At 42.7% G+C, this 14224-nt stretch overlaps 1 protein-coding gene across 6 annotated transcripts in view; it reads right to left on the bottom strand.

The window, feature by feature from the left end:
* Nucleotides 1-2595: 2595 nt before the first annotated feature.
* NAV3 (neuron navigator 3) overlaps nucleotides 2596-14224 on the bottom strand; it is a 454524-nt gene continuing 442895 nt past the window's right edge. For all 6 annotated transcript variants that reach the window (XM_030214020.1, XM_030214022.1, XM_030214018.1 and 3 more), the window contains 2 exons: nucleotides 10645-10848; nucleotides 2596-4286 (listed from right to left, as the gene is read on the bottom strand). In XM_030214020.1, coding sequence (XP_030069880.1) covers nucleotides 4167-4286; nucleotides 10645-10848 — 324 coding nt within the window. In that variant the 3' untranslated portion in view covers nucleotides 2596-4166. The remainder of the gene's footprint in view (nucleotides 4287-10644; nucleotides 10849-14224) is intronic.

The raw sequence follows: 14224 nt of genomic DNA, 5'->3' as shown, positions 1-14224 counted from the left end.
AAAAGAAACCCTTAGCTTTTAAAGACGATCCCAAAGCTAAGTGCTTGTTTTCTTCCCACATATGGAGAAAATAGAATTATTTAATTAAGAAGTGACTGTTTGATTATGAACAGTGCAGACTGTTTTGGAAAGCAATAAATATTATAATTTAGGAATCTCCACACTGATAAATTTTATTGAAAATTGGATAACTAAAAGAAAAATATAAAGACTAGAAAAAGAAGATCTTGATGGCATTAAAATTGATCCGGAGGTTTTGGGGCCGATGATAGAAATGAGATGGCTGGATGCGAGAGGATATTGAAGAAGTTCCAGTATCAAACAGACTGCATCTTCAGCAACAGGACTGGGATCTTTTCCTCCTTTGTAGATATTAATGTATGGTTAAAAGGTGAGGACGTTCACTGTTTCACGGTGTGAAGTTGAGTATTGCAGACAAGCTGGACGGGTATATTTTGGTCATTACCTGCTATAAGTCTCAGCTGAGTAAGAGAGACAGGATGGGAGTCTGGATTTTTGTGTATTTTATGTTGTTTTATGTATGTTTTACATTGTGAGTTTTTGAAGTTGTTTACACAAGTTATTGATAGGCAGAAGATCAACTTAAATAAATAAAAGTGCTACCTTATCTTTCCAAACTTGCCAATACAGTAATACCTCGGTTTTCGTTGACTTCGGTTATCGTCGGTTTCGGTTTTCGTTGATTTTTTTTCAGTGCAAAATTTGTCTCGGATTTCGTTGGCGTGCCCACGTGACCTCGCTGCTAATTTTGCCAAAACAAAGGGCGACCCACGCTTTTTTCCTGCTCATTGTGGCGTTGTTTCTCATTGTGTGAGCATCACCCCACGCGTCTAACGCAATGCACGCAAGATAAAATCACATGTGCTCAAATCTCATTTTCCCTTTTAAGTGTTTCCCTTGCTAATGTTCACCCTTTCCCTTTAGCTCCATCACGGGACTATATTTATTCTCTATAAAATGTGTCTTTAGTATGTATTTTGGAGTATCTAGAACAAATTAATTGGATTTACATTGATTCATATGGAAATAATTGCCTCGGTTTCCATTGATTGTTTTCGGACGGATTATCAATGAAAACTGTATACTAATCAGCTTTGTAAAATATATAAGTTTGAAAATGATGTATTTTAGAATCAGAGATATCAGACACTGACTTCAATAAATAATTCCACTTTATTGGCAAAGTAATAATTTAGACAGGTACAGTGCGCACATCTGCATAAAAATAGATGCAAGCTGGTTTACAAGCCAGAGGAACAATAAACCCATATAAAATTACATCATCCAATTAAGTCCGATGACACCAAATACTTATCAGGGGATTTACAAAGACTACAAAACTTTTCAGATGATTTATTTCACTGCTTCTCTCTATTTACATGATATGTTACATCAAAAATGTACAAAATATAAAATACATGTACAGGCTAATGTTTCACAAACAATCTGTTAAGTTGTAAACTATGTGACCTCACTGAGATGTTTTGCAGGAAGTTCCGTTATGGTAATGGTTCAGTGTACGTTTGCATCATAAAAACTGCCAGGAAACAATCTGTAGATCTGCTCGGACAACAAAAAAAAGGACAACTACAGGAATTGAGCCAGTCTTCATGTACTAGTTGCTATCACACAATAAACTGATAGAGGCCACTGGAATTAAACCAGCTTGACAAATGCAACATGCAAAAATTAAAAAAAAAAAAGGTTTGCAATAGGGCAATAGCACCGCGTAGAGACCTCTAGCATTTTCAACGCAGTCCACGTGTACCGAAGACTGCACTGTGCTCTTAAGGGTGTTTCATATAGTAAATGGCCACAAGGTGGTGACAGAGAGTAAGTAGCACCAACTGTATATCCAGAAGATACATCATTTTTAAAATTTAGATTTCCTACACAATGCCATAGCCCTTGGATCAATTCTGTGGTATTGTTTTTGTTTCAGCAAAAAATCCGCCTGGGCGGAGAACTCTGTTGTCCCACGGAAGAAAGCAGATAACAGGGAGAGAAGTGGGGAAAAATGACCTCGGATTGCAAAATGAATAATCTTGATGATTGAGAAGGTTTATTAATAGAGCTTCTCAAGCATCAAAGATTGTCCATTTTGTCTTTGGAATCCGAGGTCATTTCCCCACTATTCTCCCTTTTAGCTGTATTGTTTGTGTTTTCTCCTGCTACCAGGACTGCACTGCAGATTCGCAGATCACTTCTTTGTAGGCTGCCGATGACAGGCGGATCTTTTACTTGCTTACAATGTTCCGGCTCCAGACAAATCCGAATCATGGACAGCTCCTGCATAGTCGTAACAACTGTCAGTACACAACAAAACACATCAGCTAAGAATGCTCAATGGTTTGAATTCAGTACAGTATGGTGTTTGCAACATTACGGAAAGTCTCAGCAAGTAAATACTGTATTTTATCATCAACAGGATAAAATACGATTTTGCTTACTTTATTTAGGGCCCTGTTTACTAAGCCGCAATATAGGCGCGTTAAAATTTTTTAACACGCGTTAACTGTGTAGGCGCCCACGATATCTCCATAGGCGCCTACACGGTTAGTGCATGCGCTAATTGTAGACGCATTAAAAACGCTAATGCATCTTAGTCAACAGGGCCCTTAAAATTTATTTATTTATTTACAATACCTTCCCCCTACCCACCCATAGACTGTGCAAAACCAACCCCACGCTTACAGTAATTTTTTTTTTCTTTCCTCTTACAGTGTAAATTGCTGTTGCTATGCTGAACTCCTCACACACATAACCAGCAATCTAATGGACACACCCAAAACTGTATCCGGATAAAGACCAAAGCAATAAAATCAATATTTGTGCTCATGCTTCATCAAGTGGGTCCACCTCTGTGGAGATGGCCGTATCTCACATTACAAAATTCCCACCTGACTCCGCTTTTAAGGGAGACAAGACGTTTGGTCAGCTATCCAAACAGCTCCATGTTATAAGGGAACAGCTGGGCCATTTCTGGTTTCACCTCCAGTGTTTCTGTGGACTCCTAGTCCAGTTTTCTCTAAGAACAGCAGGAGGTAGGTCCAGAGACGTTATTGTGCAGGGAAGGAGGGTGAAGGGTAAGGATTAAAAATCCAGGCTGTCCCTCATGTCAAGGAATTTTCTGGTCGATTAAAGTTTTGAGTATTCCTAAAGTTTTTGAGGTTAGGTAGCATAATTAATTTGTAATATAAAAATGTGTTAGTACCTAGTGATTGCTCTTTTCTCCTGTTGATTTTTAAAAACAAAATCATGATATACAAGTATGAGACTATTGTATTAACCGACATCTATCAACAGTAAAAAAAAAAACAATGCAAATTACCAATGATTCCGGAGTTAAGCCTGACTGTTCAAGAAATCTGGTTTAAGGCAGTGAGACAGCACCATGGGGAATGAGTTCCCTCTTTCACTGACAAATCTCAAACAAACCAAGCCCTAGCAAGACTCGTCAGTGTTTTGACAGCGACTGGTACAAAACGGTGTATTTTAAATGGTGGGAAAGTGGTTAGAAAAGACTCGTGATAAAACGAACGTTAGAAAACTCACACACTAAAAAGTCGGTGAAGCAGGTCACTGTGAAGATGGCAGTTAAAAAAATTACAATTGGCACTTTTCCAGCAGCATCACAGTCCTGTTTCCTGGTGATTGCACAATGCCTTCGTTTTTGTGCTTATTGAGGGCTATCTTTGATTCGTTTCGGAGTTGGGCAGCAGCACACGATGCTCGCACTATGGTAATCGTGTGACCCGGCGCCACATGGCACAAAGAGCTCAGAAGAGAATCGGAAAGCCTGAGTGTTGCATCACAGCTGCAGCACCTTAGATGAACGCGCGAATAAACTCGATTGGAAATGTCACACTGTAAACTCATAAGCGAGAACAAAAATTCCAGTTTTGGCTAATTCACGTGAAATCCACTTAGATGCCCTTCCACGTAGGGGGCCCCCCTTTCCAGTTGGCTAATGGAGTTCCACCGATGCTGAAATGCCTTAACGTGAAACTAACTGAAGCTTTCCACTCCACTTTTCTTTCCTCCCGCCCAGGTACAGCACCACCTACTGGCTCTGGGGCCATGCTGCACTGCATTAATACTGGCAGTAGATTACCGGAAACGGATTTCTACCAAGTTTGGTCCTTCTAAAGAGTGGATTCCACAGATGAGTCCAAAATGTCGTCCTGGTGACTTGTGCTATCACTGTCACAGCTTTGTGCGCTTGAGTAGTTGGCGGCTTCCTGGAGCTTCATTAACATATTCATCTAGAAACAGAAAAGAAAGAAACATCTATGCAGCCCATATAAAAGCACAATGTTGAAATAAATACACCAAAAAGTCATTCAAACATGCTGCGTCAGGGCATCCAGGTCATCAGAATGAGGAGATGGTCAGACATGATTAAGGAGACGGCCATTTTGCTGATTTCATATTAACATGCAAGTGAGGTGGGTTTGGTAGGGTTGTAAGGGGAGCAGAGAAAGGCTGATAGGACCCAGTCTTTAATGTTACTACTTTCTTTGCCCTCTCATCTCACTCTGGTGTAGCTAATGATAAATTTCTTCAAAAAAAAAGGCAGCAAATAAGTAAATCCTAATCAATCAACAGCTCCAGAATTCTAGAACTGATTAATCCACTCCTGGTTTTACCCCACTGTCTTATATATTATATTACAAATCATTTTGAATGGATTTTGTCCATAATAATGGTATTAAAAAAAATCATAAATAAATATGAATTTGTGACTCTGGGAAGCCGTGGGGTAAACGTAAGGCGTCTTTTACTAAGCGGCGGTAAGCCCAACGCAGGGTTACCGCTCGCTATCCGGAACTACTACCGGGCTACCGAAGCAGGCCTGGCGGTAGTTCCCACCCCCAACGCGTGCTATTTCCGGAGTTACAAAAATATTCTTTTATTTTTGTAGCGCCGGTGTTTACCCGGCGGTAATCGCCATGGCTACCTGATGCCCGATTACAGCCAGGTTAGCGCGGGAGCCCTTACCGCCACCTCAATGGGTGGCAGAAAGTGCTCCCCCCCCCGAAAAGCCCACACGGCAAGTGCTTCACGTACCACACAGCCATTTCTTAGAAAATGACAGCCTTTTACCCGCTGCGGTAACAAGGGGCATCAGCGCGCATCAAAACAGGAGCTGATGCCAGCGCAGGCCCCTTTTTACTGCGGCTTAGTAAAAGGGGCCCTTAGTGTTAGGGTAGCCTGTCCCAAAGCAAAAATAGATCTGGTTAGCCACCATATCTCTGCCTTTATGAGGCTAGAAGAGAGGTGGGCAACCACAGACCTCAAGGGCCACAACCCAGTTGAGTTATCAAGATTTCAACAAATGATTACGCATGGTATTGTTTTGTACATACCGCACCCATCGCATACAAATAGATCTCATGCATATTCATTGTAGAAACCTTGGAAACCTGATTGGGTTCTGGAACCTTGAGCAGTGTGGGCTAAGCATTCCCTTGGGCAGTGGATTCCAACTTTCCAGGTCGTCCTTCAATGGTCTAAGCAGACAGCTTGGCAGAAGCAAATGTTATCCTGAAACAAACATGCACAAGACCCATGATCACACCCGTCTGCAGGGCCAGAAGTAGAGAAAGCTGGGCAGGCAAGGGGCGCAACCAAAGCGCCCGCCTGCTGTTCAGAAACGGCCACAGGAAGTGGGGATGAAGTGCAGCAGTAGCAGAATACTACAAGAAGGAAAGGAATTGAAGCTCGCTGACTGCTGCTCTTAGGAAGCCCGTGGCAGAGCTGACTCCTCGTTTCTACCAAAATTGTTTGAAGCTCATCAATTCATGTAGTTCTAGATACGTAATTGTTATTTTTAAGAAAAACAGAGCATCAAGCAGTAAGCCAGTCAGACATGAACTATTTTTTTTTAATGACTGCTGCAGAGTGACTATAGATAGCTGCTTACGTTCAGCAGCAGGATGTATATATATATATATACTAGTAAAAAAGCTCCGTTTCCGATGCAAATGAAACGGGGGCTAGCAAGGTTTTCTTCTGTGTGCATGTGGGAGTGTGTGTGTCCCTGCCCTCTGTCCTCTCTCCCTTCCCCTGTGCTGTCTGTCCCCTCTGCTCTCTGCCCCCTCCCCCCTTGGAGTCGAGTCCTTCAGTGTTAAGTTTCCTGCTGTGCTGTGCTTGTGTTACAGAGATAGTGAGGGCTTCTGCCCTCTCTCCCCTCCCCCCTCTGAGTCCTTCACTGTTACAGAGAGAGCGATTTGATTTCGTGCTTTGCTGTGTTTTCCTTCACTGTTTGTGTTACAGAGAGAGCGAGGGCGGGGCAGACACTCATGGGGAAACCGGATATCTCTGCCGCTTCACACTTCTGGCTGGAGGCTTCATTTAGAACGTTGGTGGTGCCTTTTATATATATATATATATATACATATAGTTGTTCAAACAGGGTGTTCTTGGATGTGTGAATACATTGGAGATGGGGGAGGGGTGGAGGATGAGGAACAGCTTAGCCGGCTAGGTATGAATTTGCTGCTGAAATTCACTAGCTAAGGTAGACAGCTATCCTTGTGTGCAGAAATAGCAGTCTAAAATCTAGCTGGGAAAAGTTTAAGCCAATTTTCAGCCGCAAACTAGCCAGTTATCTCGCCGCTCAGTGGCTTAGGGCCTCTTTTACTAAGGCACGCTAATTTTTAGGGTGTGCTAATTGTTAGCCATGTACTACATGGACGCCGCTAACGTTTAGCCCGCCCTACATATCAGGCATGCTAGAAACGCTAGCGCGTCTTAGTAAAAGCCCTCCTTAATGGATACTCAGCCCACACAAATACTTACGAACGAGAAAGCACCGTACTACCCCCCTGATTCTATAAAAGTCACCAAAAACTGCATGCACAGTTTGCGCAGCAAAATTTAATTGAATAAGCCAATTAGTTCCAATGATTGGCTTTTTAACAATTACTGGCACTAATTGAAATTAATTAATAGGTACACACATAAATTAAAGCACGTGATTTACGCCTGCATTTTACGCATGTCCCAGAAAAGGGGGCATGGAAGTGGAAGGGTCACAGGCATTTTGGGCCGGAGCATGGGCGTAGATTCCAGTTACGTGTGCAAATATCGAATAATGGGGTTCCACGTGTACCTTTAGGATCGGGCGTTTGCATCACGTTTTTGCTGCTGTAAACGGAGGCGCCTGAATTTACCCGTGACCCCTGTGTTTAAGCGCTATTCTATAAACCGGGCTTAAGTTTAGGCGCAACTTATAGAAAAATGATTAAGGGGTTTTTTTCTCGCACAGATTTTCAGGCAGGATTTGCGCACAGAACTTTAGTTGCCGTTGATAGAATCTGAGGGGGGGGGTTATGTGTATAGATTATATTATACTGCATTATGTTACATTACATTTTGTCAATTGTTTTAAGATGTTACAAGGTTTTTTTTCTGATTCACTGATCACAGAGCACGTTCATCGGTCGCTAACCAGTAGCACTAATGAAATGATGTCCAGGCAGACTAATTGCGCAGATGCCGGAAGATCCCTACTGCCAGCTTGCAATACTCATTTAAGGCTTCAACTGTTCTGGCAGAAGCCTACAGATGTTGAATGCGTTTCTTTAGCCTCCCACCCAGCTGCCAGTAATTGTGGCTTGCCTGCGCCCCCACACAGCCCAGCCTGACAGTGATAAAGACATGCTGGTCACAAAAGCTTCCACTGTTTTCCAAAGCTGCTGAAATGCAAGCAGCTAGCATACCACCTCATAACTCTATCTAAGGAGTCTACCCGGCTTTATGACTTATGTATTGTTGGCTTAGGGGGTCGGATAGTACAAATATAAAAAGATACACAAAATATAAGGCATATTATGGAAGTTGAGATACAAAAAGATGAGAGAAACCAACACAGTGAAAAAGAAAGGGAGAGATAATTCAAGAAAGAAATGAAAAAATATGGGGACAGTCTTATGAACCTCAACATATATATGCTGGAAGAGAAAAGAGAGTGAGAGGGTCGATATGATAGAGACATTTAAATATATCAAGGGCATTAATGTACAGGAAGTGAGTCTTTTTCAACTCAAGGAAAACTCTGGAATGAAGGGGCATAAGAACATAAGCACCGCTATACTGGGAAAAGACCAAGGGTCCATCAAGCCCAGCATCCTGTCTCCGGCAGTGGCCAATCCAGGCCTCAAGAACCCGGCAAAAACCCAAAAACGAAACAAAAATTTAAATTAATAATGTTCAATGGACTTTTCCTTCAGGAATCTGTCCAAACCCCCTTTAAACTCAGCAATGCCAACTGCTGTCACTACATTTTCCGGCAACGAGTTCCAGAGTCTAACTACGCGCTGAGTAAAGAAAAACTTTCTCCTATTTGTTTTAAATCTACCACATTCTAGCTTCAACTTATGTCCCCTGGTTCTATTATTGTTGGAAAGTGTAAACAAACGCTTCACATCTGTCCGCTCCATTCCACTCAATATCTTGTAGACTTCTATCATATCACCCCCTCAGCCGCCTCTTCTCCAAGCTGAAGAGCATACAATGAAGTTAAGAGGGAATAGGCTTAGGAAGAATCTGAGAAAGTATTATTTCACGGAAAGGGTGGTGGAAGAGTGGAATGGCCTCCTGGTGGAGGTCATGGAGTCGAGGCCTGTGTCAGAGTTTAAGAAAGTGTGGGATTAGCACGTGGGATCCCTTAGGAAAAGGAAGAGTTAGGAGTTACAGAGGATGGGGCAGACTAGATGGGCCATCATGATTCTCCGTTTCTATACCTCTTCAAAAATTCTATAGCTAAATACATAAGCTATCAATACACTACCTCTACAAACCTTCCCCAACAAATCTTCCTCTACAAAGCTACCTCATCAAAACTCTTCAGAAAACCACACTATCGTCCCACCTCTACAAACCTACCTCACGAAAACCCTTCAGATAATAGAATAAACTATTCATCCTAACCTCTACCAAAACTGCCCCTCAGAAAAACTCTACAAACTATCGATGTCCTCTACATATCATAACGATCAAACACAAATGTAACTCTCAACTAAAATGTAAATTCTAAGCCACTTTGAACCGAAACATTTCTGAATAACAGTGGGATACAAGAATGCTTAAATAAATAAATAAATAAAGGAACATTAAAAGACAGAAATAAGAGGAAAGGACACAGATATGAACAAAGAGTGCAATAAATGTTTACAAAATAAATAAATTCTGTAGAAAATGATATGCTTGAACTTGGAACAATTTAATTCATAAGACCAGCCCTGGCGCAGATTTAGGTAAAACATGCATGTCGGCTTTGGTCTGTTCATCTTTCAAACATAATTGCTTAGTTTGCATATAGGAAATTGTATATTATGAAATATCAATTGCTATTATTAACAGAAAGGACATGTTTAGAATGAGATATGACAGATTTGAAGACTATTGATTTAAAATAAGAAATGACCAAAAAAGAATATAACAGCTTATGTACCACTTCTGATGGTCATTTAAAAAAAACTTATTTTCAAGTGAACAGGACTTAGGCTTATCCACAATGAGGGCCCTGTTTACTAAACCGTGCTGTAGCGCATACTAATTTTTTTAAAAGACTTCAGACACACATGGCCATGCGGTAAGAGAACTCTTACCGCATGGCCATGCGGCGGGGAGCCCTTGCCATTACCCACTGAGGTGGCAATAAGGGCTCCCACGCTAACCCGGTGGTAACTGGGCAGCGAGCGGTAATGCCCGATTACTGCCACACAAGCCATTTCCAGGGGGTTTTCTTTTTACCAAGCACTAAGAAAAAGAAAACTCCAATCATGGCTTCGATACCCAACCCAACCCCACCGCAGGCACATAGCAATTCTAGTGCCAGCCTCTCCATATACAACTTCCTCCCCCTTCATAATCCCCTCACCAGGATATCCCTCATGGTCTAGTGGATGGGGCAGAAGCAATCCCCCTCCACTCCCACCCCCTTGCAACCTGGGATTAAAATGGCAGCCATGACTCCTGGTGGTGGTGCTACACCTTGAGGTCAATCTGGAAGGAGTACTGCAAGCCTATCACTAGGGGTCACTGGCACCATTTTGAACCTAGGCAGAAATGATGGAAGTTCCCCATCCACTAGACCACCAGGGACAGTCTTGAAGGGCTGGGGTGGAGGTTCACGTGATGGTCTTGGAGGATGAACTGTGACTAGAGTGGGAATTTTAATGGGAGAGAGATGTATATGGAGTAACTGGCATGGGGGGGGGGGGGGGTTAAATCAGGTGGGCTATGTGCTCATCGGGTTTGGGTGTTGGAGCAGCAATTGGTGGGGTTTTTTGGACTGTTTTCAAGCTACCATCCTGCTGGTAGGACAGATGCACTTAACGGCACATCTGCTGGCTGCTGTGACACTTACCATAAAACGTCACCCCTGTCAGTGTGGGCCACGCTCATTCTCTGCCCATACCTTGCCCAGATCCTGCCCTGCAACGCACTAAGCAGTTATCATGTGATTTTGTAACATGAGGCATTCTTAAATACGCGGTAGCCGTTACTGGGCATTAAAATGCTCATTAACTGCTTAACACCTTAATAATCATCCCCATCACTGTACTCTTCCGATTATGATGCAGTAAATACACATCAGGATTAGTCATTTACCAAAGGATCTCCTTCACTGTTGATCTGTGGAATGTGCTTTGAGGTTGTTCCTTCCTTGGAGGATGTGTAGCCCTCGTACCCAACATCTTCCGGTCTCAGCTGAAGCAGTGAAGGCCACTCGTGTTGTGGAGATGAAGACGACCAGGGGTAAGTGTCCAGTACCCACTTGCAGGGATCTTCCCAAGGTGCTCGTTTTCCATACATCTAAAACAGACAAAGGGGACATAGGAAACAATCATATTTTAAAGTTTTATTGTTTAATGTTCAAGTGGCAGCAAACACGTTACCACAACCTTTGCAGCAAAGGGATGTGCAAAGCATTTCATTCCCTGAACAGCCATTTTGTTTCTCTATAAATCACTTCTAAAACAACAAGGGGGAGAAAGGCAATATTTGGCATCCTTTCTTCACTGAAAGATAATGCAAGGACTAATGCAGCTATCTTGGTGGTTTTTCTACACACTTGAAAGTTTATGTTTATTTAAAAACTTGCTCTATCGCTAATTCTGACTTGCAGGTCTAAGCGATTTATAGTCTATAACAATATACAAAGATAAGAAAAGGAACACTACTGGTTAAAAGGACGTGACAAGCATACAAAAAGAGAAGTCCAAATCTCCCGTGAAGACAAAACAAAACACAAAAAAGGCAGAAGACAACCCAAAACAGACCAAAAACAAGGGAGTTAGAGCGCCAGAAAAGTTTAATAGGTCCTATTAAACTTTTCTGGCGCTCTAACTCTCTTAAAAAGAGGATGCACAGCGACAACATGATAGGGCACCAGGCAATGCGAGACCAGCACGGGACAAACGCTTTAGCTGGAGCCAAACCGAGGGCCCCAGAGCCAATTTGGGAGAGGGCCGAGGAGCACTGGACTAGGTCAGAAAAGTGATGTCAAAGTCAGGACATTCACGTTTTGTGACGTATTTTATAAAAAGCTTGTTTAATGTAGAGCCTTTTGTAAAACATATGTATTTTATGAAAAAAGTGCAATATCACTCTGAGCTTTGTACATACAACTGTCAGAACTTAGGGCTAGATGCACTAAACCTTAACGACCCTCTAACAACCCTTTAACGAAGGAAATTCCTAACCATTGCATGCATTAAAGGCCTTTTTCCTACGAAGCAAGCAGCTAACGAAAACGGAATGCAAACGAGAAACTACCATTGAAATGTGGACAATTCAGAATGCACTAACCATACCGACAATTGCAACGAATCATTTACCGTCAGAAATTTTACGTGAGCTCAGACCTGTCGTTAAGGCCTGAGCTGTCATCTCCCCGCTGCCCCCTGCACCATAAAAATCCAAGCCGGCATGTTTAAAAAGAAAAGTGAGATACAAACACGTGGCTCTCCGCTCCCCCCCTGCATCACTACAAAACTAAACATACCTCAAAAAAGGATCGGGAGGGGGCAAAGGCGCTTGTTAGAGGCGTCCTGTATGGATGGCTTTCCCCGCCCCCCCCCCCTCCCAGTGGTAAGGTCTCACGCGTTATCCGTGCGGTAAACGTCATCGCGTACACCGTCGATTACCACCCTGTTAGCGCCACGCGGTAGAAAATAAATCATATTTTCTGCCGCGCGTATCGGATGTGCGTAAGAAATGGAATTACCACCCGGGGTTCGCGGTAGCCAGGTGGTAGTTCTCAATTGACGCGCATTGGACGCGTGTAGGGATCTACACGCCTTAGTAAAAGGGCCCCTCAGTTTTGCTTTTGGATGGATATTAAGCTATCTGGAGGAGTGGCCTAGTGGTTAGAGCACCAGTCTTGCAAGCCAGAGGTGGCCAGTTCAAATCCCACCGCTGCTCCTTGTGATCTTGGGCAAGTCACTTAACCCTCCATTGCCTCAGGTACAAACTTAGATTGTGAGCCCTCCTGGAACAGAGAAATATCCAGTCTACCTAAATGTAACTCACCTTGAGCTACTACTACTGAAAAAGGTGTGAGCAAAGTCAAAATAAATAAAAGGTTAAACTGGCAAGTGGCCCCAAAATTCAGAAGCTTAGAATTTGTCTGGTCAACTTCCAAAGTTAATTGAACAATTTGTTATTGACATTACTGTTGTATAATTATAGTACAGCAAGAGACCCTCACTGGATCCACCGGAAGGGTGGGAAGGCCAGATTTTAGGACTCAGGCTGTAAAAATACCAGCTAGGTTTAAAAATCTATGACTGGCTGCGCAAGGACTTGCTTTTCCTGTAAGTTAATATGTGTCCCCGCTTGGGATCCATCCACTGGAATAGTGATGGGTCAATTTACATACCTTTAACAGCTAAAATAACTGAAGAAGTACTGACTAGGCCAAATAACAAGTACATGATTTAATATTTCAGAATCTGTAAAAAGCAGGTCTGAACAATGAGTCCTGACACAAACTGGTACAACTGTCACTTTAAATCAGATGAACAAAATGGAGTCTATTAGTTTTGTATAAAAGGCTACAGAGGTTATACAGAGTTCTTAAGATGGTGTGAAAAGTATTGCGACACAGACAGATGTGGAACTGTTATCTCAACGCTTCCCAAAACATGCTGATAAGACTGCGTGGGAAAGTATCATCTCAGAAATTGAGAGCTAGGTATCTCACCATTGACTTCTATGGAGAGGTTTGTGTATAAAAGAGGGGACAATTTGCCATAGCTTTGGAATCCTCCCCAACGCTTCTGTCAGACGGCGAAGCTCTGTCCGGTTGTACCCAGAATCTGTCTGCTGAATGTACCTGATTAAAGTCTGATGTGCAAATAAAATCCTTATTCGAAATGATGATTTGTGGGCTTAACTTAATGATGAAAGGCTGTAAGTATAAATGCTTTTGTTGCATCCAGCAGCTATCTTTCACTGCATTGTATAACTTGTAATCTGGTTCCAGTTTGTCATAAGGCTGGTACCTTTTCCTTAGCTCTAGTGTCTCTCTCAGTGGCAATTCCTCTTAGAACTTCACAACCCCCTGATTACCCCAGTACTAATGCTATTTAGGGATGGAGTCAGATTAAGGTCACCCTAGCCTTCTTGGGGGGGGCTTGGGACCCCTAATTTCTCAACACTGTGTTCAGAATTGGCACCTTTGCATGAATACTGTTTTGCATCCCCTCCTTGCCAGTGTAAGCCTCAACGTTTCCCGTGCTGTTGCTCCAGGTATCTGAAACAACACCCAGTCTTCTACCTAGGCATCTGACTGCCTGTAGCTAAGCAGTGGCTCCAAGGCTTTGGCTGCCATCTCTGGGCTTCCTGGGCACAGCAGCAACATAAGTCACGACCCCCAAAAGCACTGCTAGGAAGAAGGCTTCAAATGATGACATAATTTATGTATTTATTTATAGCATTTATATCCCACAATATTCCCACCCATGGGCAGGCTCAATGTGGCGTACAACAGTCTATAAAAACATAGAACATAATCCACCTTATAATCGAAAGAGAAAAACGCCTAGATTTCGACCCAAATCGGGAGATAGACGTTTATCTCACAAAAACGAATAAATCGATATAAGCGAAAGCCGATTTTGGAAGTTTTCAACTGCACTCCGTCGCGGATGCGGACAAAGATGATGGGGGCGTGTCAGAGGTGTGG

Source organism: Microcaecilia unicolor, chromosome 9 (assembly GCF_901765095.1).
Source record: "Microcaecilia unicolor chromosome 9, aMicUni1.1, whole genome shotgun sequence".
In the NCBI taxonomy this organism is placed as follows: domain Eukaryota; kingdom Metazoa; phylum Chordata; class Amphibia; order Gymnophiona; family Siphonopidae; genus Microcaecilia; species Microcaecilia unicolor.
The sequence above is the reverse complement of the archived record's forward strand: the minus strand, read 5'-3'. Positions and strand labels throughout refer to the sequence as shown.